This window comes from Eubalaena glacialis, unplaced genomic scaffold, assembly GCF_028564815.1.
Source record: "Eubalaena glacialis isolate mEubGla1 unplaced genomic scaffold, mEubGla1.1.hap2.+ XY H_2, whole genome shotgun sequence".
In the NCBI taxonomy this organism is placed as follows: domain Eukaryota; kingdom Metazoa; phylum Chordata; class Mammalia; order Artiodactyla; family Balaenidae; genus Eubalaena; species Eubalaena glacialis.
This window is the reverse complement of record NW_026871156.1, coordinates 1,733,025-1,759,732: the sequence shown is the minus strand read 5'-3', so window position 1 is coordinate 1,759,732 and position 26,708 is coordinate 1,733,025. Positions and strand designations below refer to the sequence as shown.

Genomic DNA, 26,708 nt, shown 5'->3' with positions numbered 1-26,708 from the left:
ATTTCTATTTTAGTGGGGGGTTTTTTGTTTTGTTTTTTATGTATACTAAATGAATGCTAGATTTTGTCAGATGCTTGTTCTGCATCTCTTGATATGGTCACATGATCTGCTTTTTCAATCGGTTGCTGTGATGGATTATATTAATTGATTTTTGAATGTTGAACTAGCACACCTAGGATAAATCCCACTTGACGGTTGTGTTGTAATTTTTCTGTGTTACGTTGGATTCAATTTGCTAATACTTAGTTGAGGACTTTAGCGTCTGTATCGTGAAGAGAATTTTTAAAATGAAGTTCATGGATTTTTCTGTGTCCCTGTCTCGCAGAGTCTCAAATATCCAGCGGCAGCTGGTCCAGTTTGAGAGCGAGTCCTGGCCGGGCATGGCCGAGGCCGACAGGGACCGGCTGCAGCTCATCAAGGAGAAGGAGGCCCTGCTTCAGGAGCTGCAGCTCATCATCCAGCAGAGGAGGCCGGCGGAGGACGTGGCCCGGCTGGAGGAGGAGCGGCGGCGCCTGGAGGAGGAGATCCAGCGCTCCCGGGCCACGTCCGTGCAGGGCGCCACGGAAAGGTGGGCTGGCCGGGCAGGCGGGGCCGGCTTCCAGCGGAGGAGCAGCTGGCAAAGCCGAAGCCTTGTTACTCAGGCAGCCACGGCCTGGCGGAAGGTGGAGGGAGCCGGTGCCTGCCGTCCGCAGGGGGTGCCCAGGGCGCCTGCCATCCGCAGGGGGTGCCCAGGGCTCGGAGGCTCCCGGTCCCTATTACAAGCGGGAGGTGGTCGAGAACCGGATGGAGCAGGGAAGACCGGGGAACCCACCACTTAGACCCCGCCCACTCCCGCTGCAGGTGCCGGGTGCACCCGCCCCCTGTGTTTTCAGGACAGCGTCCAGGACAGGTGTCGGGTCTCCAGCCAACAGGGGGCCGGAGGCAGGTGGTGGTCGGCTCCGTGACCACGGAGGAACCTCGTTCCTGACATCAGCAGCATCTCCGTTTCCGCAGTCTACCTCTTACTTTTATCTCCGACTTTGATTTCCCGCCAGCAAAGCCTGCCCTTTTGGCAGCAGGAAGTCTCTGCTCTCTCGCGTGTCTGTTTCTGAACGTGAGTCTCTTCAGTTGGTCTTTGGGCTCTTTACCAGCGTGGGACATATGAAGCCAGCACAGAGTCCTTTGTCCTCTGTTGCTCGCCCTTTCATTGTGTGCCCTGTCTCCTGGTTTGCGTTTGCTGTGTGTGATCACAGATTGTTCTGTGATCACAAATTGTGTGGAAGGCTGGGTCTGCTTTCCTCGTTGCACAGCTGTCAGAAGTTTGGGGATATTTGCTGAGCTTTGGAAAGCCCACCGCCCATTCGATAACATACTGGCTCCTTAAAATTCACTGTATTACCAGGATCATAAGCTGTATCTCTGTGAGCATTCTCTAAGTAGAGTTTAATAGTCACCTGAATTATTTGGTCAGTACAGATGCCCTTATAACGACCGTTTCATCGAGTGTTAGGATTGTCCTCTGTATTTGCTGGGGGTTATCTCTGCTTGGTTATTCATCATTAATTGATAGGTCTGTGTTGTGTCCTTAGGGGCTAACGTCAGCGCTGGAGGGAAGCGGTGTGGTTTGGAGAGTCCAGCGCATAGGAATGGGCAGAGTGCATGTTAATTTGCCTGGCGTGGTAGAGTGCCCTGTCACCTCACTCAAAATAAACCCAGAGTTTATTGCTTCTGACTCTGCAAAGGGACTATGAAATGGAAGTTTCATCTGTGCTCTTGTGCTTCTGTATTGTTTCAGCTTAATATCACTTTCCATTCTTCCCATGGTATTCTCTTGTGTACGTTCTGGGTGGGAGGGCCTGGCAGTTCCATTTGGTTCTCTGTTAATGGGATGGATTCAGTCCTGTGAATACTACTTGCTTCTCAGGACCTGACACCCACACACCAGTGACTGATTCCGCCCTTGCCATGTGGAGATCCCAGGGCACAAATCCAGGGAACGCCCAGAGCAGGTGTTACCATTATGCTTGGATTCAAGGCCTGGGTCCCCCAAACTTGTCCAGCTTATGCGGTCTCTTGTGGGACCAATGCAGGAGCTGAGTCTTGGGATCTGAAACCATGGGGTGAAGAAGGAGAGGTGAACTTGTCTTCTGAGTATGAAATATATTGGTCCTGGGTCAGAAATGGTAAAGGGAAAGGGAGGATGGATAAATTAGGAGTTTGGGATTAAAATATACATACTAGTATATATAAAATAGATAACCATCAAGGACCTACTGTATAGCACTGGGAACTATACCCAATATCTTGTAATAACCTATAATGGAAGAGAGTATAAAAAAGGAATATCTGTTTATATATGTATATGTATAACTGAATCACTTTACTGTACACCTGAAACTAACACAACATTATAAATCAACTATACTTCAGTAGAAATTAATAAAAAATAAACATTTAAAAAGTAAAGTACTATTTAAAGTAAATGACTTAAAGATAGTAAATTAGACTGTACATTTTTAAATCTATTACCTTTTAAAATACTCCTCTTCATAGAAGTAGTTCTTAATGTTCTTAGACGTTCACCTTCTTTAATGTGCAAACATGAGACTCTGTTTCTAGGGTTGAACCCTGGCAAGTTTCCTGTATGTCTTTTGCTTCCTAGTTGAAAAAATGTGTACAGAAGGTTGGCATGTATTTAAGATTCCTACTTTTATAGAAAAATAGAATAGAAATATGGCCGCTTACATCCCAGACAGTTTTTACATCTCTCAATAATTGATAGACTGGCTTGTATAAGTGTTTCCACCTCTGTTTTATAGGGAATTTACATTTACATTCATCACCACCCATGGTTACAACATTTTTTTTTCTTGTGATGAGAACTTGTAAGATTTACTTTCATAGCAACTTTCAAATACACAATACAGAATGATTAAGTCTAGTCATACTGCTGTACATTACTTCTCCATGATTTACTTAACTTGATAACTGGAAGTTTTTGACCACATTTACTCATTTCACTCTGTCCTTCAGGTCTGGCCACCACCAATCTGCTCTCTGTATCTATGAGCTTGTTAGTTTATTTGTTTGTTTTAGATTCCACATATAAGTGAGACCATACTTTACGTCTTTGACTTATCTCACTTTAGCACTGTACTCTCAAGTTTCCTCTACGTTGTCACAAATGACAAGATTTTCTTCTTTTCTGGCTGAGTAATATTCCAACGTGTGTGTGTATTTACCACATTTTCTTTATTCATTCACCTGACAGTTGCTTGCATATCTTGGCTGTTGTAATTAATGCTGCTATGAATATTGGGATACATGTATCTTTTCAAATTAATGTTTTCACTTTTTTCTTTTTGGATAAATATCCAGAAGTGGTGTTGCTTGATCATATGGTAACTCTATTTTTGATTTTTAAGGAACCTCCATATGGTTGTTCATAGTGGCTGCACCAATTTACATTCCCACCAACTGTGTAGGAGGGTTCCCCTTTCTCCACATCCTCACTAAGTCTTGTTATTTCTGTTCTTTTTGATAATAGCCATTCTGACAGGTGTGAGGTGGTATCTCACTGTGGTTTTGATTTGCATTTCTCTAATAATTAGAGATGCTGAGCAGCTTTACATGTGCCTTTACATGTGTTGGTCATCTATATGTCTTCTTTAGATAAATGTCTATTTCAGATTCTTTGGCCATTTTTTAAATTGGATTGTTTGTTTTTTTCAACTGAGTTGTGTGAATTTTTTATATATTTTGGATATTAACCCCTTACGAGATATATGATTTGCAGATATCTTTTCCCATTCATTAGGTTGCCTTTTTATTTGGTTGATGGTTTCCTTTGCTGTGCAGAAGGTTTTTAGTTTGATATAGTACATTTGCTTATTTTTGCTTTTGTTGCCTGTGCTTTTGATGTCAAATCCAAAATGTTGTCCCCAAGACCAGTGTCAGGGTCTTGACATACCACCTATATTTTCCTCTTGGTGTTTTGTAGTTTCACATCTTATAGCCAAGTCTTTAATCCATTTTGGTTAATTTTTTATATGGTGTAAGCTAATGGTCCAGTTTCATTCTTTTGTGTGTGGCTGTCCAGTTTTCTTATCACTATTTATTGAAGAGAATGTCCTTTCCCCATTTTATATTCTTGGCTCTTTTGTTGTAAATTAACTGACCATATATGAGTAGGTTTACTTCTAGGCTGTTTGTTCTTCTCCATTGATCTATGTGTCTTTTTATACAGATATCATACTGATTTGACTATAGCTTTGTCATTTAGTTTGAAATCAGGAAGTGTGATTCTTCCAGGTTAGTTCTTTCTCAAGATTGCTTTGACTATTGGGGTCATTTGTGGATGCCAGTTTTAGGATTTTTTATTCTCTTTCCGTGGGAAATGCCATTGGTATTTTGGTAGGGATTGCATTGACTCTGTAGATTGCTTTGAGTATTATTGACATTTTAACAGTGTTAATTCTACCAATCCACAAGCACAGAATATCTTTCTATTTATTTGTTTTTTTCTTCAGTTTCTCTCATCATTGTACAGGTTTTTCACCTCCTTCATTCAATTTATTCCTGGTATTTTATTCTTTTCGATACAATTGTAAATGGGATTGTCTTTCATCATTTGTCTTTCTGACAGATCACTGTTACGTTTAGAAACGTAAAATATTTCTCTGTATTGGTTTTGTATCCTGCAAATTTACTGCAACTTCATTTATTAGTTCTAACAACTTTTTGGTGGAGTCCTTAGAGTTCCCTATATGTCATATCATGTCATCTGCAGATAGTTATAGGTGTACTTATTCCTTTCCATTTTGGATTTCTTTTATTTCTTTTTCTAGTCAGTTTGCTGTGCCTAGGACTTTCAATACTGTGTTGAACAAAAGTGGTGAGAGTGGGCATCCTTGCCTTGTTCCTGGTCTTAGAGGAAAAGCTTTTAGTTTTTCATGTTTGAGTATGATGTTTGCTGTAGGTTTGTCACAATGACCTTTATTATGTTCAGGTATGCTCCCTGTATACCCACTTTTTAAAGAGTTTTTGTCAAAAATGGTTTGAATTTTGTCAAATGCTTTTTTTTGTATCTATTGAGATAATCATATCATTTTTGTCCTTCATCTTGTTAATGTGGTATACAATGTTGATTTGCAAATATTGAACCATTATAGCATCTCTGGAATAATCCTCACTTGATTATAGTGTATGAATCTTTTAATTTATTGTTGAATTCACTTTGCTAATATTTTGTTGGTGATTTTTTCATCTATGTTCATCAGGGATATTGGCCTGTAATTTTCTTTTCTTGTGGTGTCCGTGTCAGGTTTTCTTAACAGGGTAATCCTGGCATCATAAAATGAGTTTGAAATTGTTCCTTCATCTTCTGTTTTTTTGGTAGAGTTGGGGAAAAATTGTTATTAAGGCTTCTTCTTTGAATGTTTGGTAGAATTCACTAGTGAAGTCATGTGCTCCTGGACTTTTGAGGGAGGTTTTTAATTACGGATTCAGTCTTGTTACTAGTAAACTGTCTGTTCAATTTTGTTTCTTCATGGTTCGGTCTTGGTTATATGTTTCTAGAAATTTATTTCTCATATGTTGTCCAATTTGTTGATGTATAATTGTTCATAGCAGTCTCTTATGATCGTTTGTACTTCTGTGGTATTAGTTATGTCTCCTCATTCATTTCTTAGTTTAATTATTTGTGATATTTCTGATTTTAATTAAGTCTTTTTTTTTGGTGAGCCTGGCTAAAGGTTTGTCAATTTTGTTTATCATTTCAAAGAACCTGCTCTCAGTTTCATTGGTAATTTCTACTGTCTTTTTAGCTTCTATTTCATTTATTTCTGCTCTCATCTTCATTATTTCCTTCCTTGGGCTAACTTTAGACTTCATTTGTTCTTCCTTTTCTAATTCCTTGAGGTTCACAGTTAGGTTGTGTATTTGAAGTTTTTCTTATATCTTGTAGTAGGAATTATCACTAAAAACATTGCTCTTAGAACTGCTGTGTAGCATTCCAGAAGTTTGATGTGTGTATTTGGTGTGTACAGATATAGAAGTGTATTTTTCTTTTTCTTGTGGTGTCCTTGTCAGGTTTTGGTAACAGGGTAATGCTGGTATCATAAGTTAGGAAGCATCCCTCATCTTCAACTTTTTCAGAAAGTTTGAGAAAGACAGGTATTAAATCTTCTTTGACTGTTTGGTAAAATTGACCAGCGAAGCCTGCTGGTCCTGAACTTTTGTTTGGTGGGAAGTGTTGGATTACTGATTCAGTGTCCTTACTAGTTATTGGTATGTTCAGTTTTCTATTTCTTCATAATTCAGTCCTGCCTTGTATGTTTCTAGGATGCATCCATTTCTTTTGTATTGTTCAGTTTGCTGGCATATAATTGTTTATAGCAGCCTCTCATAATGCTTTGTTTTTCGGTGGTGTCAGTTGTAACGTCTCCTCTTTTATTTCTGATTTTATTTATTTAAGCCCTGTCCTTTTCTTGACGCGTCTAGCTAAACTTCTGTCAATTTGTCTATCTTTTAAAAGAAAAAAGGCCTCTTAATTTCATTCATCTCTTCTATTGTCTCTTGAGTCTTTGTTACATTTATTTCCATCCCGATCTTTGTTATTTCTTTCCTCATAGTACCTTTGGGGTTCATTTGTTCTTCTTTTTCTATTTTCTTCCTGTGTAAAGTTAGTTTGTTTCTGGAGTGAGACATTTTATTACCAAGAACCGACCTCTTACAACTGCTTTTGCTGCATTACATAAATCTGTTATGTTGTATTCTCATTTTCTTGAGGTTGTTTTTCTTTAAATTTCTCTTTTGATTTCTTCATTGACCCATGGACGGTTCACTACATGTTGTTTGATCTCACACATTTGTGAACTTTCCAGTTTTGTTTCATAATTGATCTCTACTTTTACACCTGTTGCCGAATACACTTGAATCTTCCTTTACTTTTGTAGCCTAAAAAATAATTTCTTCTCCATAATGTTCCATGTGCTCTTCAGAAAAATGTGTGATTCTGCTGATGTTTTTCTTTTTTTTTGATGGAATATTCTGTATATATCTGATAAATCTATGTGATCTCACATGTTCTTTAAGGCCGACGTTTTCTTACTGATTTTCTGTCTGGATTATCTGTATGGTTGATGTAAGTGGAGTATTAGAATCCCCTACTATTATTGTATTGATGTCTACTTCTCCCATTAGGACTGTTAATATTTGCCTTATATATTTAGATGGTTCTGTGTTGGGTGCATAAATGTTTACATATGTTATATCCTCTTACTGGATTGACCCCTTTATCATTAGGTAATCCCCTTCTTTGTCTCTTATTACAGTCTTTGTTCATAAACTCTATTTTGTCTGATATATATATGTATACCTGCCACAGCTTTCTTCTGGTTTCCATTTCTATGGCATATCTTTGTCCCCCCTTTCACTCTTAGTCTGTGCCTGTCCTGATACCTGAAGTGAGTCTCTTGTAGGCTGTGTATAAATATGTTGCTATTTTTTTTAGCCATTCAGTCACTCTGCTACTTCTGAATGGAGAATTTAGTCCATTTGTATTTATTGCCATTTCATTTTTTTTAAAATTGTTTTCTCGTTCCAGCATTCCTTTCTTGTTTCTTGCTCTCTTCCTTTGCAGTTTGCAAATGGTATGCTTAGATTCCTTTGTCATTATTTTTTGTGTTATGTACCACAGGGTGTTGCTTTGTAGTTACCATGAGGCTTACAGGTAACAGCTTATAACAGTGTATTTTAAGTTGATAACAACTTAAGTTTGAATACATTCTAAAGCTGTAAGTTTTTATTTTCCCACACACAATTTTTATGTTTTTGATGTCATGTTTTACATCTTTTGTCTTGTGTATCCCCTAATACCAATTATTATCTTTACAGTAATTTTTACTACTTTCATCTTTTAACCTTCATACTAGCTTTACAAAAGATTAATCCACTGCCTTTCCTATATATTTACCTTTAACGGTGATTTATATTTTCATATATGTTCCTGTTAATTAGTGCCCTTTCTTTTCAGCTTAAAGAAGTCCCTTTAACATTTCTTATAAGACTGGTTTAGTGGTGATCACCTCCAGTAGGATGGCTTGTATGGAAAATTCTCTCTCCTTTACTTCTGAATGGTAACTTTACTGGGTATTCTTTCTTTCTTTCAGCACTTTGATTATATTGTGCAGCTCCTTTCTGGGCAGCAGAGTTTGTGCTGAAACATCTGCTGATAGTCTTCTGAGTATTCCCTTATGTGTAACAAGTTGCTTTTTCTCTTGCTGCCCTAAGTCTCTGTCTTTAACTTTTGACATTTTGATTATACTACGTCTTGCTGTGGGTTCCTTTGAGTACAGCTTATTTGGAACTCGGAGCTGGATGTGTTTCCTTCCCCAGGTTAAGGAACTTTTCAATCGTTCTTTTTCAAATAAGAGTTCTGCCCATTTCTCTCTCTTTTCTCCTTCTGGGTCCCCTATAATATGTGTATCAGTCCACCTGATGTTGTCTCACACATTCCCAAAGCTGCCTTCACTTTAAAATTTTTTTTTCTCCTTTTGCTGCTCTGCTTGGGTGAATTCCACTGCCTTTGCTTTGAGTTCAATGATCCTTTCTTCTACTTCTTCTAGGCTATTGAACCCCGCTAGTGTATTTTTCAGTGTTTTTCAATTTTTTAGCTCTGTGACTTCAATTTGGTACTTTCCTATATTTTCTGTCTTTGTTGAACTTCTCACTGTGTTCATGCATTCTTCTCCTAGCTCAGTGGGCATCTTTATGATTATTACTTTGAATCCTTTATCACGTAAATTATCTATCTCCATTTCATTATGTTTTTCTCCAAGGTTTTATTTTATTGTTCCACGTACAGCATATTCCCCCTCTTCCTCATCTTGCTTGACTTTCTGTGTTTGCTTTTATACACTCCATGAAATAGCCACCTCTCCCAGTCTTGGAGGAGTGGCCTCATTTAAGAGATGAATCTTATCCTTCAACCTTGCAGCTCTTGCTTGTCTCTCAAACGTTGGTGATTGCTTGTCCAAGCAGCTCATTTTATTTTTAATATCTCCCAGTTGTTGAGTGTGTTCCAGGACCTGTCAGTGTCCCAAAGAGGTCAGGGAAGACCTCAGCACCACCTAGGTTCAGGCTGATTGGAAGCCTGACCCTGAAAGGCAGCAGCTTTTAAAGAATGCAAATATGTACAGTCCCGTACAACTGTTAAGCTAAGCTCTGCTGGCCACCAGACCAGGCCATCTGCGGGTGCCCCTCTGGTGACAGTTGTCAAATTCAGGCCTCCATGAGAATGGATCAGCACCTTCTTGGAGATTACGGTAAGCTGTAGTGAAGCAATGGGAGAGTGCAAAGATGTCATCCTTCAGCCTGTTTTCCCAGACAGCGAGTCCATAGGCCTCTGGATGTGTGCAAAACCCAAAGCCTGACCCTCACACCAATGTTCCTGCACAAGCAAACAGGCTTCTTCCACAGAAGGAGGGGGTGTTTTCAGTGTGCTATCTGTGCAGTGCCCTGGGTGTGGTAGCCAGCTGTGTCTCTGACTCTTATGGGACCCAGGTACACAAGCCTCTCTGGGCAACAGGCCAGGCATTCATTGGGGTGGGGGGGGAGGAGGAGGGTTCCGTGGGCAGCAGCCACAAAAGCAGGGCACCAGACACGTGTTAAGAGCTCCCCTCCAAGACAGTCTAGCACTCTGGGGCATCAGAGGGGGAGCTCAAAAGAGAGCACCTGCTTTCCTAGGTCCCTGGAAGGCTTACAGTTAGCCCTTTGATGTGTGTTTAATTTAGAAGCCTGCCCCTCAGTCCATAGCCATGAAAATAAGCTCATCAGTCTCTTTCACAGAAAGACCTAGCTCCCTGTTCCGTTGCCTCCTGCTGTGCTCCGGGATGGTAGCTGTTTAAGAACTTTCCTCCGTTGGTCACCGTCTTCTGGGACCCACTGACCACCACTGGCTGCCAGAGCCAAGCAATGTAGAGGTGTCCCCTGGCAGCAGACACAAAACCTGAGGCACCAGATAAGGTCCTTTATGGCAGAGAGAAGCAAGCTGAAGCAAAGCAGAGGGACAGTGCAAAGATCCTGTCCTCCAGCCTCTGTTCCCTGAGAGCAACTCCACAGACCTCTAGAAGTGTGTCACACCAGAAGCCTTCCCCTCAAGCGAAAGCTCCTGGACAAGCAAACAGTCCTCTTTCTCAGAAAGACTAAGGCTGGGTTTAAGTCTCTTGTCTGTGCAGTGCCCTGCGAGTGGTAGGTTGCCAAGAACTGTCTTTCAATTGTTACAGTCCTGAGGGACCCAGACACCCAAGACTCCTGACGTCCACAGCCAGGCAATCAAGGGGCAGCCACAAAAACCTCATTACCACACATAAAAATTGGGGTACAGGATATGTGTAGAAGGCCCCCTCCTAGAGATACAGGTGACCTAAAACACAGAGTGAGCATAAAAATGGCACCCAGAAAAAGGGGTGGGGAGAAATAAACAGAAAAAAAAGAAATGAAAAGAAACAAGCAAACCAATAGGGTACCCACTGGCATTAGCAAGGCAAAGGGACACCACGAAAGATGGCATCCACTGGAAAGGAAAAATGTGGTACAAATTGGATTTAGCAAGGCAGAGGGAAAGCAGGAGGATGGCACCCCCAAGCCTCCATCACCAGAGAGTATCACAGCCAGCCCTCTGCCCCTCAGACCAACACTTTAAAATTAGCAAATTCACCCATTTCATCCTTTTCAAAGGGATGCTTCTGCGCTGGGCCCTGGGGTGGATGAGCTCACGTGGGGGTCCTTTAAGGACTTTTAGTTCACCACAGCGCTGCAGGTCTTGTGGGTGTCAGCCCCACCAGTCTTCAGTCACATGTTTTGGGTGCTCCTCGCTCAGGTGCAGGCCTTAAAAGTTGAGGTGCCCAACGTGGGGTTCAAACTCTTTGCTCCTCAGGGAGAAGCTCTTGGTTTTGACTTCCCTACTGATCGTGGTCACCATGCTGTGTATGGCAAAATTGTGTCTCAGCCTTTCCTACCTACTTCAGTGTGTTCTCCTCTCATTCGCCTGATGTGAAGGGGTCACTCCACCAGTTCTTATGTTTTCTCCAGAGGAAACTGTTCCATATGTATCTGTAGATTCAACATGTTCGTGGGAGGAAGTGAGTTCAGGATCTTTCCATGTTGCCATCCTGAAATGGGCAATCATACTGTGCCGTTTTTGTTAGATAATACGTCTCTTGCGTTATGGCATAAAGAATTCATTCACTGTAACTTCAGAATTGCTTTTTAAAAGTTATTTTTATTTTATACAAGACATTCCTAAAATATTTTCCCTAAATATTAAAATGTTATAGGGAAATGGATACTTTAAAAGCCTATAGTTAGAAGAATTTACTGTAGCATTTTTGAGGTTTTTGGTTCTAGAACATTTTTACACTATTAAAATGTCTAAGTGGAGGTTCCTTAAAAAACTAAAAATAGAACTACCATACGACCCAACAATCCCACTACTGGGCATATACCCTGAGAAAACCATAATTCAAAAAAAAGAGTCATGTACCACAATGTTCGTTGCAGCTCTGTTTACAATAGCCAGGACATGGAAGCAACCTAAGTGTCCATCAACAGATGAATGGATAAAGAAAATGTGGCACATATATACAGTGGAATATTACTCAGCCACAAAAAGAAAGGAAATTGAGTTATTTGTAGTGAGGTGGATGGACCTAGAGTCTGTCATACAGAGTGAAGTAAGTCAGAAAGAGAAAAACAAATACCATATGCTAACACATATATATGGACTTTAAAAAAAAAAAAAAAAAGGTTGTGAAGAACCTAGGGGCAGGACAGGAATAAAGACGCAGACGTAGAGAATGGACTTGTGGACACGGGGAGGGGGAAGGGTAAGCTGGGACAAAGTGAGAGAGTGGCATGGACATATATACACTACCAAATGTAAAACAGCTAGCTAGTGGGAAGCAGCCGCATAGCACAGGGAGATCAGCTCGGTGCTTTGTGACCACCTAGAGGGTTGGGATAGGGAGGGTGGGAGGGAGACGCAGGAGGGAGGAGATGTGGGGATGTGTGTGTGTGTGTGTGTGTGTGTGTGTGTGTGTGTAGCTGATTCAGTTTGTTGTACAGCGGAGGCTGACACACCATTGTGGAACAGTTAAGCTCCAATAGAGTTGTTAAAAAAAAAAAAGTCTAAGGATCCTGAAGCACTTTTGTTTTTGTGGATTTTATCTGATTATATTTAATGTATGAGTAATTAGAATGGAGAAGTTTAAAAATATTTATCATCTATTATGTGATAATAATGCCCATTATATTTTAACATGAAAAATTTATTTTATAAAAAATAATTTTTAATAATTGTGTAGAAGAGTGGTATGGTTTTACAATTTTGGCAAGTGGTTTACTTAGTGGAAGACAGCTGCTTGACCAGGTGTTGTGATGTGTCAATTTGATTAGGTACATGAAGAAAATCTGACTGCATATGGATGTGTCACTGAGAAATGGAGCCTTACTAGACACCCTAAAAGGGTCTCTGGGATCCCCACTGATCCTTGGACCACACCTGGAAAACCACTCGTTTACTATTCAGATCTAAATTTGGTCATTTGCTCTTGCTACGAAGGTATTTGATTAGTCAGAAAGTACTGTGATTCCTGCATGCTAGATTATAAAGGAATGATGTGTCTTTACTATAAAACAAGAGCTTTACATGGAAACATTTTGAAGTTCTGTTTCCATCTAAGAGAAACGAAGGTATGATACAGTTTATGTTTATCATTCAGGCTTTAAATTAATTCTGAGTAGCTTGTCTTCCATTTTGTAAATTAGTGGTATACCAGTTTTTGCTTATCAGTAATAGTCAACACTTTGTAACTCTGGCTGCTGCCAAAGTTCACCTCCTTCTGGTTTCCTCTCCTTGAGCATTTTGCCTTCCCTAACAGGTGAAAAACTTTGTTTAATGGGTTCTTTCCACTGTCACGTGTCAAAATGCAATCATTTTGATTTGTAAATCAGTCTTTCGTTATAAAGGCAAGATTAATCAGTCCCCTCTGTTCAACAATTATTTACTGTATGTGCAGGGCTCTAGTCTCGGCAGTAGGCTTACTACAGTAGGAGAAAAATATTCTAGAAAATTATGAAGTAGAAGAAGGCAGAAGGAAGAAGAAGTATATACCTCCAACCCATGATCTAGGGACACGGTTGATATTTTGTTTCATTTGATTGTGATCTTTTATTCTCTAGATACTAGAATTGCATTTATTTTTTGCCTGGAAGAGGGCCTAGGATGAGGGAATCAGATTTATTCCAAGGAAATCCAGTAGATTTCTATGAGCCCTGCATTTGAACCCATCTGCTGGATTCCCATCCGTCTGTCTATTTACCTGCCTGTCCACCCACTCATCCTCCCATCCGTCCATCTTATCTCTCTATCCATCCATCCACACATCTGTTCCATCACACATCCAACTTCTAGTGTGGATCACTCGCACTGTTCAGGATTCTAGAGGTACAGTGCGAAATAAAACAAAAAAAAAACCCAGTTATCTTGGAACTTGTGACGTAGGTGTGCTTTTAGAACTGATAGTCATTAATCTGTTTTGGTGGAATATAGAGTTGAATTTCTTGTTAGGAAAATATACTTGGCATCTTTGAAATCCACCAGTGGACTGTGTTTGTACCTACAGGATTCTACTTCAGGAAAAAAGAAACTGTCTCCTGATGCAGCTGGAAGAAGCCACCTGCCTAATGTCCTATCTCCAGTCCCAGTTACAAAGGTAGGTAACTTGATTATCATCTTATAACATAGTGGCCGTGAACTTCACGCTTTGATAGCGCCCCTGGTTTTCTCTCCCAGAACTTAGAACCTGCAGTGGTTGTAAGCACAGGACAGGAAAGTGAAGACAGGATATTTTTAAGACGAGCTGCTTATATATGACCCAAGGAATATGAGGAGAACCAAGTGTGACTTCAGAGTAATGAATCTTAAGTCAGATTTATCGAAGGATTTTGTAACTCAGAGCATCAGGAGTGTGTATGTCCATCTACATAGATGCACACATACACTTTTAATTATTTTTTTTTAAGATATTCATTTTAATTAGGCCTGAATATCTTTAAAATCAGATTTGGATGCTCAGTAAGAGCTCCAGTTTTCAAGCACTTACCGTATCGTGAAGTGTAGTGTTAGGGGCTTTCTGGGTATTATTTTCTCAGTTCTCCTCCTCACAGCGCCTTGAGGCAGGAACCGCTATCATCCCAGCGCCGGGTGAGAAGGTGGGAGGCTGGGAAAGGGCAAAGCCCGTGACCAAATCAAATGCATTCAGCTAGTCTTGAGTTTGAGCTGGAACTTGAACTCGAGCAAGAGCCCTTGACGTTTACTACTGCTCTCTACTGACAATCAAAGAAACAAAGGAGATAGTCACGAAGGGGCGGGGGTGGAGGGGTGTCTTAAAACGCTCCGAGGTGTTGAAGAGGCGCCGGGTGAACGGGCCCGAGGCAGAGTTTTGCTCCTCGTGGAGCAGACCGGAGGCTCGGCTCGCGGTGGGGACGAGCAGGCTCCAGCCGCGGACTCCAGGCTGCTCTTCTCGTTTCAGCCTGTCCGCCAGCACCCTGACCGTCTCCTCGGGGAGCAGCCGCGGCTCCCTGGCCTCCAGCCGCGGCTCCCTGGCCTCCAGCCGGGGCTCCCTGAGCTCCGTCAGCTTCACCGACATCTACGGCCTCCCGCAGTACGAGAAGCCCGACGCCGAGGGCGGCCCGCTCCTGCGCTTCGACCTCGTCTCCTTCGACTCCCTGCGCCGGGACGCCCCCTTGGCGGAGGCCCCGGGCCCCGCGGGCCTCCACAAACACACGCGCTCCCTGGACACGCCGCAGTCCCTGGCGTCCCTGTCCTCGCTGTCCCCGCCCAGCTCGCGCTTGGACACGCCCTTCCTCCCGGCCTCGCGAGACTCGCCCCTGGCCCAGCTCGGGGACGCCTTCGAGGTGGCGGGCCTGGGCGCCCTGGACAGGCTGCGCGCTCAGGCCTCCGCCTTGGGGGACGAAGACCCGCCGGGCGCGGCGTCCCTGCCGCCGCACGGGTGCCCCGGGGACGGGGAAGGACCTCGCGAGCGAGGACCCCAAGCGGCTGCCGCTCCCACGGCTGCACGTACGTCCTGATGGGTCCGGTGGGTGCCCCGGGGCCGGGGAGGAAAGGTCTCGAGTTCAGGGAGGAAGCCGCGTGCATCCGCATGGAAGCCAGCTGGCTCTGCTGTGGCCTAGTGAGCCCTCAGCTTAGGACTCTCCAGGGCAAGAGGAGGCCCGCACGCCCGCTCGCTCGCTCGTTCTGCGTGCTTTTGCCCTGGGTCCTTGAAATGTCATGGAAAGTAGTCTTTCCCAGGCATTTGGCTTGTTTTCAGAATATACTTAATTGTCGAAAATGAGACAGTTCCTCCACATTTGGAGGCTGCTGAAGAGGTACTCGGGCCTTCATGAACTCTCCAGGGCGTGTGCCCAGATGCAACGTTCTGTGTGTGCCCGCCTCAGACCAGCACTGGGGCTGCTGTCTGGCTGTGGCCCGGCAGAAATGTCTACTGACGTTGGCCCTGTGACTTCATCTCTTCATCCTTTGTTCCTGGAATTTTCAAAGACTTAATTCTGTCACGCAGGAAATGACAGTATTTTGCATGATTTCAGAAGTTGTCCCAGTAAGCATTAGTCATTTCTACCAAATTACTTTCTCTGGTGCTCTTCAAATCCGTGCCTACTCAACTCTAACTGCATATCCTTGGGCGCACCCTTAGATCTGGTTGACTCGCGGCTTCATTGCTCTTCAACAAATACACCATTTTGTTACCCATGGGTTATATACACAGTACTAGTTTCTCTTAGCATTTACATATCTGATGACAGACCAGCTATGTTCTGAATCAGTCCCTTGGCTAATTGGCACCTCCATTGTTTTCCTATCTTTTTTGTTTGCAAATGCTGCTCATACATTATTTCAACATCCCAATATGAATTATTTCCATAGTTCATATGCATAGGTAAGCTGCATTTACTTTGTTCTTTTTTATACCCGTATTCTTTTGTCCATTTTCACTTATTGTCTAACTTTTTTCTTTTCCCTTTGCAAACTTTCCTTAAAACTTTTCCATTTTCACTTATTGTCTAGCCTTTACTCTTCTTTTCCCTGTGCAAACTTTTCTTTTCCCTATGCAAACAGTCCGAAATATAGAAGTATCAATCCAGTTATACACAAAGTCAGCAAAAGATGTAAGGACCCCTTTCGGTCCAGGGGAGAGACTGGGTGGGAAGGAGAAGAGCTGACTTAATTTCTGATGCTGATTTCTTTATATTTCATCCACCACTTGGTGGTGGATGTTGTAGTGCTTCAAGCTTCGTAGACTGGGAGGTCTTTGCTATCGGCACGGTCAGATACTGCCACCTGGTGGTGCGTTCACGTATGAGTAGAATTGGGCCCTTACAAACTAGAGGTACTTGACTCAGTGAATGGGTCTTGATAGGTGCTTGCGCAGGGCTGGGTGAGCAGCTTCAGGCCTGGACGCAGGGTGACTCCTTGCCTCCCTTGATGCTTGTGGGAATGCCTGAGCCTAGAGTCATCGCAGCTTCAGAAAGTTGGCGAGGATCTCAGTACTCGTTATAATAACCCCACCCCTCATTTATGACGCCCGAGGTCACGTAGTTCCCTCCACTCTCCAGTCTGACTAAGAACAGTACCGTCTAAGTTTGACTCAAGCAAGCTTTAGCGAGAAGAATTTTAGTAACATAAGATTCAGAATTGCCCATTGTGTTTTAAGTCAGTCTGAGGGGACAGAAGGTGGGGCAGGGGAGTGGGGAAATAAACTGTCATCTTTAACCGTTTTTACATGTTTACTACAATTTTATCTTCCCCACACTTTAAAAGTCAAATGTGTCATGATTCTGAAATCCGTTCCTGTTTTCATTTCGCACTGGTATTTGCTAATACGTCCATAAATATTTTGACTTTGTTCATCTGTTTATTGATGTTTTTTTTACATTCATACCCTGTTTAAAATTGTTGGCTTAAATGCTACAGTTTTTTCACTTTGTGCTTTTTTTTTTTTTTTTTTAATCTCTTTTCTCATGCGGCTCGACAGAAATGTTCACTGTAAGTGACCTTGGACTTCCGCTTCGCCTTGCTGGTCAGGCTGTGCCACATCTTTGTGCAGTGAATCAGTGTATTTAGGATGGTCGGGGTGTGGTCAGGAAGGGCATAGCTCATAGCTGTGCTTTAATGTAGCTCAACAGTTGCTCTTATTATTGTTGTTGTCGTTTGAACGGTATTCATCCTGGCTATGAAAGTTGTGTAAGAACTTTTCTAAGAGCTTGACGTATTTTTTCCTTCTTGTGTTTTTTTCCCCAGACTTTAACGCTTTCATTATTTTAATATGCCAGCTGGCAGCTTTGCCCACGGTGTGATTTTCCTTATACTTTCCTCCCTTTTGTCAAGCAGCGTTGCTGTCCTTAGGTCTCAGTGTCTGTGTGTCTGTGTTTAATGATGGAAGGGTCAGAGGTTTATAAAATGAATGTGTGGAAGCTTGTTTATTCCTTACTTCACTGGCGTTGCTCCCCACTTTCCGTCTCGTTGCCTTGAAGCCCAAGAGCAGACGGTTGCGGTGTGTACTGTGGAGTGTGCCGTGTGCTTTCTTTCTCACCCAGGGCAAGTGCTGACCGTACCTCCTTCTGTCAACTCCTGCATCCGGTTGCTCCGTGAATGTGCTAAGCCCAGGATCACTGAGGGTTGATTCCCCCATTTCCTTTCTCTCTTCATCCACTTTCATTGCAGTGAGAGAGCAATTTTGTCAGTCACACCATTGGGTTGCCTGGAAGTTAACTGGATCATTGTGCGGTGTTACTTCCTTAAAGGCATGTAAGGCCGAGTGTCAGGGCTGGGAATGGAAGTAGTGAGCCATTGTGTTTGCTGGGGTTCCATGCAGCAAACTGAGGGGTTCTCTCCGCAATTCAGAGCTGGGGGCTCTGGGTCCTTCCGTGGGGCGGGGGTGACGAGCAGAGCTGGACTTGGGAGTCGTCATCTACGATCTGAGAGTCGGTGCCTCCGGCCACCCCAGGACGGAGCCAGCTTCTGCCCCTGACTGAGGCGGAGCCGGTGGCCCCCACGCTGGGCGCTGCAGACCTTTGAAAGGTCGGCTTTTGTCTGCCGTTAACATCGTGAGACCAAAGGCCACAGCCCTGTTTTGTATCCCGATGAATATATTGGGGTTTAATTGTTGCTGTGAATAATAATTTGGCTGAAAAGAGAGATGGTTGGGGATTTCCCTGGTGGCGCAGTGGTTAAGAATCCGCCTGCCAGTGCAGGGGACACGCATTCGAGCCCTGGTCCAGGAAGATCCCACGTGCCACGGAGCAGCTCAGCCCGTGCGCCACAACTACTGAGCTTGCACTCTAGAGCCCGCGAGCCACAACTACTGAGCCCAGAGCTGCAACTACTGAAGCTCGCGCGCTCTAGGGCCTGTGTGCCACAACTGCTGAGCCCATGCGCTGCAACTGTTGAAGTCCGCATGCCTAGAGCCCATGCTCCGCAGCAAGAGAAGCCACCGACCTGAGAAGCCCGTGCACCGGAATGAAGAGTAGCCCCCGCTCACCACAACTAGAGAAGGCCCAGCGCAGCCAAAAGAAAAAAAAAGAAAAGAGGTGGTCATTGGTGTCAGGGGTGCACAGATGTCTAGATTTTCAATTTCTAGAGCTTAGATGGCCGGAGAACATAGAGAGACCAGAGGGACCTGCATTATTAACAAGAGGCATCATGATGCTGGCGTGAGGCTCACTCTGGGGCTTCATGCTTTAAGCCTGTGTTCTAACCGTGTGTGCCTCTCTCGAAAGTGTTGAGGTTCCTGTGTCCGTCGTCACATTTAGCAGCGGGAGACGGCATGCCTGTTTCTGTTGCTTTTGTTAAAAGAAACTTGTTGCTGTGAGGGAAGGAGTAGAAAGAGTTGATGAAATGGTAAAAGGGAAAATGTCAGTGGTTGTCTTGGGCTCTTGGTTAAAATAGATATGAGACAAAAATAAGCTGCCCGGTGATGGTCCTTTCTAATCCCAGGAGACAGTTCTGGAAGCCAGCCTGGCCCCAGGGCTGCTGAGGAGGGCGCTGCAGTTAGAGCGGCAGAGGGGTCACGGAGACGTTGGCAGAGGCCGAGTCTGGGTGCCTCTGTGTCCTCTGACTTGAAAGTCACTCCATTTTGTTGGGGGTTATTTGATGCTTTTTAAAAACTCTGTCTTCTGAGTATAAAGCAGTGTGGCCTATGTTCCTTGTATAAAGTATGGAGAATACCAAGCAGCGTCAAGGAGGAAACAACCCCCTCCCACTTCTCGGAGAGTGCGCTGCCATCCGCGTGCAGGCGAAGTCTCTCTCCCGGGCTTCCCGTGTGACGCTCTCTCAAAGGGCCACGCCAAAGGCCTTCCCGCCACCTTCTGACCTGTGCGCTCATTAAGGAGGTGAAAGGAGATTGATGATCATTTAAAGAGCTTTTAAAGAAGTAGCCAGAAGCCTGTTTCTTCCATTTTCCAATAGAAGAAAAGACTGGAGCAGAGCGCATGTAAACACACATCTGCACACGTGCTGGCCTGTCTCTACCACTTCGTGCCTTTGTCTCTGCTCTGCCCTGGGCTCCCGCGCTGTCGCCTCCTGAGCCCGGCCGTGTCTCTCGCTTGCAGCGGTGACCCCCCCGAGAAGACAGCGCCCAGAGGCTGGAGCGGAGAGCGTGCTGCGTGTCTGCCTGCCTGTCCGATTACTCGCTGGCCAGCGACAGCGGCGTGTTTGAACCTGCCACCAAAAGGTTAGAAGCTGACCTTCTGGCCTCCCTGGGCTGACTTCCCAAAAGGCACCCCTGCCGAGACCTGTCTGGCTTGACACTCTGTGTGTCTCCGGGGTGCAGCTCTTCTGGCTTCTCTCCATGCGGGAGGGGCCCTTAGCATCCCCATGGACCCCCTCTCCTCCCAGGTGGCGTCTGGGGACTGGCCTGGCTTCGGGCATCTAGGATGACTGCTTTCTCTCCGGCCCCGGGGGTTGGAAGGCATGAGCCCAGTAGAGCCGGAAAAGGGGAACCAGTGTGCGAGAGAGACCTGCTTTTCTAGAAAGGACGTTCACTAGAAATGGATGTTCCCCCTGTCCCCTTTCCTTCGCTGGAGGAATCGCTTTGCAAGAACAAAACCCCTCGTGGGCTTTATTTTGTTTGAGACCTTTGATGTCATTTTTTCAGCTCAGATGTCTGTATGCATTTCACTTGTCGCCAACTTTTTTTTTTTTTTTTTTTTTTTGGCTGCGCTGCTCAGCTTGCGGGATCTTAGTTCCCTGACCAGGGATCGCACCCGCGCCCCCTGCAGTGGAAGCGCGGAGTCTTAAACCACTGGACCGCCAGAAGTCCCCCTTGCAAAGGTTTTAAAAGTATATGTTTTTGAACGTTGTCGTGAATATCACGTGTGGTTTTGAGAGGTATTTTCTCAAAAAGGCCACTTCGCCAGCAGGTACCCTGGGAGGTGACGTCATGGATCCTGGGGACCTGCCGTGCCCTGTCAGTCACTTAAAGCATTTATTTATGTCGCAACTTAATAAAGCCCTTCTCAGTGAGAAGCACCCCTAGTGTGAGAGAGCTTCTGCGGAGCCCGAGGTAAGCAGGTCCCCTCGGAATAACGCGGTGCCTTTCCGGTTGTGCGCAGGAGTGAGGATGCCGACGAGCCTGTGCCTGGAGACGCTTGCGGTAACGAGGGGCCCCAGATCCATGTTGGATTTTTGTGAGTACAGAAGGCTCCTTCCCTGTTGCTCATAAAGACGACGGGTAGATTGGGGCCCGCCCGGCGACTCACACCTCCACACACAGGCCAGGAGGCGTGGGGGGACCCGCGTGATCCGGCTGCTGGTCCCTGGCCTGGGTACCCCCGGGCCCATCTGAGCGTTCTCAGGTGAAGGGACAGAGGTGGCGGGAAGGAGAGATGGGCAAGAGCGGCTCCACTGCCGTCCTCCAACACCGAGTCACAGCTGGGGACTGTCACCCCATGGGCACGGTCAGGCCCTCGGGGAAGTTCCCGCCGGAGCTGGGGTAGCCAGGTGCTGTGCAACACTAAGCGTTTTGGTTTCTAGCTGCAGTGTCTATGAAGGCAGTAACCAGCAGTGTTCAGGCGAACGAGGCAGGATGATCACATCCCAGCAGCTTTCTTTTTTTTTTTTTTTTTTTTAACCTTTAAACATCTTTATTGAAGTATAATTGCTTTACAATGGTGTGCTAGCTTCTGCTTTACAACAAAGTGAATCAGTTACACATATACATATGTTGCCATATCTCTTCCCTCTTGCATCTCCCTCCCTCCCACCCTCCCTATCCCACCCCTCTAGGTGGTCACAAAGCACCGAGCCGATCTCCCTGTGCTATGCGGCTGCTTCCCACTAGTTTTCTGTTTTACATTTGGTAGTGTATATATGTCCATGACACTCTCTCACCCTGTCACATCTCACCCCTCCCCCTCCCCATATCCTCAAGTCCATTCTCTAGTAGGTCTGTGTCTTTATTCCCATCTTGCCACTAGGTTCTTCATGACCTCTTTTTTTTTTTTTTTTTTTTCCCTTAGATTCCATATATATGTGTTAGCATACTGTATTTGTTTTTCTCTTTCTGACTTACTTCACTCTGTATGACAGACTCTAACTCCATCCACCTCATTACAAACACCTCCATTTCATTTCTTTCTTTTGCTCACTCTTGTCATCCTAGTGTTTCTCGGCACTCGTGACATTCGGGCTGGGTCATTCTTGGTTGGGGCCGTCCTGTGCCCTCTGGGGTGTTGAGCAGCAGCCCTGGCCTCCACCCACTAGATCCAGTAGCCACCCCCCTCCACTCAGTGTGACAGTAAGAAACGTCTCTAGACTTCGCACAGGTCCCCTGGGGGTGGGGTGAGGACCACTGCGGTAGTTCAAGCAGGATTTCTCCACCGTGGGGCATTTGCAGCCTGTGAACGTGCATTTTATTTTCTAGGCACGACAGTGCCAGCGAGTGTCTCCTCGTGAACGTGCTCCAACTGAAGAACTTTGCCGGGCTGGTGGTGAAGGAAGACTGCAAAATGTAAGCTCCCGCGCCGGTGGGGGCCGTGTCCTCCCCCCGGGCCCTCCTCCACACGGCACCGCTGGCTGACCTGCTGCACGTGGCAGTTTGGGGAGGGAAAAGACTGTGTTGGAACCTGAATTTAGAATAACACGCCAGGGAATGTCTGTGTGAAATCTAAAGGATTGTAAGTTTTAAGAAGAGGCTGGTTTATTATTTGAGGCAGGTGGAGTTACTGGAGCCAGGCTGGTTATGTGCCGTGGCCATGCTGACAAAGTGCCGGGTGCCCATCATCGGCAGCGTTGGGGCTTAAAACGTCCATCCTGGTCACAAGGCTGGTGGCGACACAGCCACACTCGGCTCTTGAGATCTGATGAGGTGCCTGAAGAGGCCTCAGGCTGGGATCAGGCATCCTTGTCCGAGCAGGGAGAAGGAAATCTGTGTTGTCTCCGGTGGGGAGATGGGTGCCCGATGGGGGTGTGAGGTCCCACTTACCCTGGCGGGTGAACCCACCTGTGATGGGTGCTCAGGCCTGACGGTGCCTTCCCCTTCCGTGAGTCGTCTTTGTAAACTGGCCTCCCGAAGGCCTTGGAAGCAGCCTGGTGTTCAGCGGCTGAGGGTTCGCCCTGATGGTGTACTTCACTCCACTGATGCTGGAGCTTCTCCTGGGTGCTGGCTTCCGTGCTGGGGGTGGATAGGGCCGGGAGCCCAGCCCGGCGGGTGCCTCGGTGGGCAAGCAGTCTGAGAGGCAAGGCAGGCAGAGCTTGGAGAGGGAGCCAGGGGGCCGTGAAAAGATCAGTGCAGATGTTTTGCCACAAAGGTGGTGAAAGCAGAAAGTCTGTTTGACTCCCCCTGAAGTTATAATTGCTGATTTTTATGTTTTCTTTTTGCTAATTTTTTTTCTTTTCTTTTCTTTCCTTTCCTTTTCTTCCCCTTTTTTTTTCTCTCTCCCAAGGTAGGTCAGTTCTTCGGACTTTCTTTTGGTGTTTAATGAAGTTTTCAAAATCCCTGTGCAGTCAAACATGGTGATGTTGGAGTCCCTTCAGTTATACATGTGCTCAGTGAATCCGCAGCTGCAGGAAGAACTGCTGGTACGGTGCCCTCCTCACCCTCTCCTTCCTACCTTCCACCCCTCTTTCCCCGTCTCTTTTTGTCAGTCTCTGACATCAGTCTTTCTATCCTCCTGTCTTCTCCCTCAATCCTGCTTTTCTTCCTGTCTCTCTTCCTCAGTTTCTGTCTGTTCTTCTGTTTGGTTACAGTTTGTTTCAGAGTAACATACAGATTAAAATCAGCAAGGGAGGAAACATATAGGCCAGAGTCTGGGTGAGATCCAATCCTGAAGTTTCCATTTTCTTCACTGTGAGTTACCTTTTGTTCTCTTTGCTTCTTCCCTTCCTAGCAGTTTCTAATAGAGCTGAATAAGCAGCATGAGAGTCATCCTCCCTAGCATCCTCCAACACCACTTTAACACCACTTTCGTTTTACCTTAGTCCTGTTAGTAAGAATGAAATACTTTCCATTCTTTCTGCTTAAGGTTAAAGGGTGGGCTTCCCTGGTGGCGCAGTGGTTGGGAGTCTGCCTGCCAATGCAGGGGACACGGGTTCGAGCCCTGGTCTGGGGGGATCCCACATGCCGCGGAGCAACTAGGCCCGTGAGCCACAACTGCTGAGCCTGCGCGTCTGGAGCCCGTGCTCCGCAACAAGAGAGGCCGCGATAGTGAGAGGCCCGCGCACCGCGATGAAGAGTGGCCCCCGCTTGCCGCAACTGGAGAAAGCCCTCGTGCAGAAACGAAGACCCAGCACAGCCAAAAAAAAAATTAATTAAAAAAAAAAAAAAAAAAAGATTAAAGGCTAACCTTGATGCCCATTGGTTGTTAAGGTGCAGTCATTCAGGGCCTGTTCTGCCTTTTTTTTTTTAACACCGCACAGGGCATTGCTCAGATTAACTTGGCTGATTACGATGGTTCGAGCGAGATGCAGCTGCGCTGGTACTCGGTGCAGGTGTTCACCGGCCCCGAGCCGCCCCGGCGGGAGGACGAGCGGCTGGGGCACAGCGACTTCTGGGACCCTGCACACACCACGTCTGGAAAGACAGTAGGTGGCCTGGCTTTGAGACGGGCTTTTCCTGGGGACATTGTTTCTAAGAAACGTGTGTAGACTTAGTCTTAGAACACAGTGGCGATGAAGAAGCAGGGTTTCAAGGGAAGTAATAAAAACGGACTGTAGTGATGTATGTGGCCATTCATGGTAATATTCTTTAATGCAACATGTTCATGATCATGAGTGATGCGTTGGTTGCTTTAAAATTTGAGTCCTCAGAGCTACATGGAAAGGCCAAGTTACCGTCTTGCTGTCAACCGGGGGTGAGCTGCTTCCTGCTGGAGAGCAGCCGGGGACGGCCACCAGCCCGGCAGCAGGGATGCTCCCCAAGGGCCGTGCACGCGCCCGCTTTCCGCTTTGCCGCCCGCACGCCGCTGGCCTCGGCTGCTTCTTGGCAGCGTCCCTTTCGTCCTGTAGGACGCGGTGACGGTGCTGCTGGCGAGAACCACGGCCCAGCTGCAGGCGGTGGAGAGAGAGCTGGCCGAGGAGCGGGTGAAGCTGGAGTACACGGAGGAGGAGATCCTGGAGATGGAGCGCACGGAGGAGCAGGCCGAGGCCGTGTCCGAGAGGTGAGCGCGGCCAGCAACCCCTCGGCGGAGAGGCAGCCGGGATGTTCGTCAGACACAACGCGATGTAGAATGTGTGCGGCGACTCTTCGGTACCTTTGCCCAGAAGTCGGGATTCTCACGGGGGATTGTATGCCAGTCTGCACGAGGGCAGTACATTGACCCCAGCTCTACGCGCAGGCTTTTCACCTTTCCTTCTGTTCCCCGAATTTCTCTCAAAGAGGCGGACTGTTGAGGGACTCCCTCTGCCCGGATTGAATACGATAGGGCCCTTTAAGTTTTGTCTTTTTCTTTATTAACTGCTTTATTGGGATATAATCTCCCTGCCATACGGTTCACCCATTAAGTGGACAATTCGCTGGTTTGCAGTGCAGGCACAGAGCTGTGCCGCCAACGTCACACTCAAGTTGAGGGCGTTTTCGTCGTGCCGAAAGGAAACCCCATACCCATTAACAGTCTGCCCGGTCCTCCCGGCCCCTGGCGGCTGCCCGTCTGCGTGCCATCTCCAGGGATTTGCCTGTCCTGGGCCTTTCTTGTAAACGGAATCATGCGATGGCCCTTTACCTCTTCCCCGGAGCAGCCCGTGGGTGAACGCTTGACTCGGGGTGGGGCAGACGTGTCTGCAGTAGAGGAGTAGCTCAGATGGGCAGGCACCACGAGTGGATCGCTTCCCTGCGGGTCCTTTCCGGCAGCACTTTCATGTTGCTTTACTTCCACGGTTTTCCATGAAGAGCATCATGCTTCCAAAGCTTGCTACTTCTTCCTGATGGCTTTCTCTGGATTTAGTTTCAAGAGGAATTTATTTTCGGAAGGGAAAGTGCACGGCAGAGGGGGAGGGTGTGTGTTCAGGGATGGGCAGGAGGCTGGGAGGGCTCGGGGAGAGGGGGTTCCGGGCTGCTGGCATCTTCAGCGGCTGCAATTGGGCGATACAGACAGACGGACCCTCTTCATGAAAGGCCTTGTAGCTCTGTCTTCCCCACGAAACAGAACTGCCTTTCATTTCATGAGAAAAGCAACCGTCTTCAGTCATTGGAAGCAAATATGGGGCGTCTCTGCTGCTGTGCTCTGAGTGCAGCAGTAAAGTCAGTGCCCTGATGAACGTCTTGGGGGCTTTTGCCATGCCCGCCTTCAGGAGTTGGCAAGCCGACTCGGTGGACAGTGGCTGTAGCAGCTGCGCCCAGACCAGCCCCCCGCACCCAGAGCCCTGCTGCGTTGCTGTCAGCTCCATCCACGGACACACGTTTGCTGGCCAGGCAGACCCTTACGGCCCCGAGAAACTTCAGCCCCCGCCTCTGAAGGTAGGCAGAAAAGGACAAAGGATTTCGCGGAGCCCCTGACGTTTTGCCGCACAGCACCAGGCGCTGCCCTGGAAGGAGGGGCTGTGTGCCCTACGCGCGAGGGAATTGAAGTGAGTGGCCTCAGATCTGTAAACAGCAGGTACCATGGAAACGTCTGTCTACTCTAAATTAAAAGGAAGGGACAACTAAAAGGGGTGGATTTTTACTCCTTCATGTGCCCTCTTCAGCGCCGCGTGTGGCTCAGGGTGTTTCGTGGGTCCCTCACATTTTGGACACTTGTCGTTGTTCTCCGTTTGTGACATTAAGAGCAGCGAAGCATCCTTTTGGCCCTTCTGTTCACCCAATCCTGGTTGTGCCCATCACCGTATCTCCAGTGGGGAAATCTTTGTTCCGAAACTATTCAGCACATAACAAATGTGGACATACAGTCCCTCCCTTGGCATCTTTCTAAAGTGGATTAAAGTGCATTACATCAGGAATAATTATTTTGGATTAGGCTGCCAATAATTGTGATTGTTCTGCTTTGTAACACTTTTACAGTCATTGACCCAAATCAGAGTAAGCAGCCATGGGATGCAGTTTTGGTATTTCCCCCTTCCCCAACGTTTAACTTATGCCCTAATCACTTTTGTTAATACTTCACATTTCCATTCTTTGTGTGTATATATGTGTGTGTGCACCCAGCTTCTTTTTCCTTCT

General features: G+C 46.1%; 1 protein-coding gene across 1 annotated transcript in view; it reads left to right on the top strand.

Annotated features, from left to right (window-relative positions):
* Positions 1–364: 364 nt before the first annotated feature.
* Positions 365–26,708, top strand: part of LOC133082968 (protein WWC3-like) — a 57,217-nt gene continuing 30,873 nt past the window's right edge. Inside the window, exons 1-12 of the mRNA XM_061179639.1 lie at positions 365–568; positions 13,665–13,754; positions 14,574–15,125; positions 17,934–17,944; positions 19,685–19,790; positions 20,671–20,745; positions 21,981–22,067; positions 22,473–22,680; positions 23,006–23,137; positions 23,975–24,139; positions 24,563–24,714; positions 25,844–26,009. Coding sequence (XP_061035622.1) covers positions 381–568; positions 13,665–13,754; positions 14,574–15,125; positions 17,934–17,944; positions 19,685–19,790; positions 20,671–20,745; positions 21,981–22,067; positions 22,473–22,680; positions 23,006–23,137; positions 23,975–24,139; positions 24,563–24,714; positions 25,844–26,009 — 1,932 coding nt within the window. The 5' untranslated portion in view covers positions 365–380. The remainder of the gene's footprint in view (positions 569–13,664; positions 13,755–14,573; positions 15,126–17,933; positions 17,945–19,684; positions 19,791–20,670; positions 20,746–21,980; positions 22,068–22,472; positions 22,681–23,005; positions 23,138–23,974; positions 24,140–24,562; positions 24,715–25,843; positions 26,010–26,708) is intronic.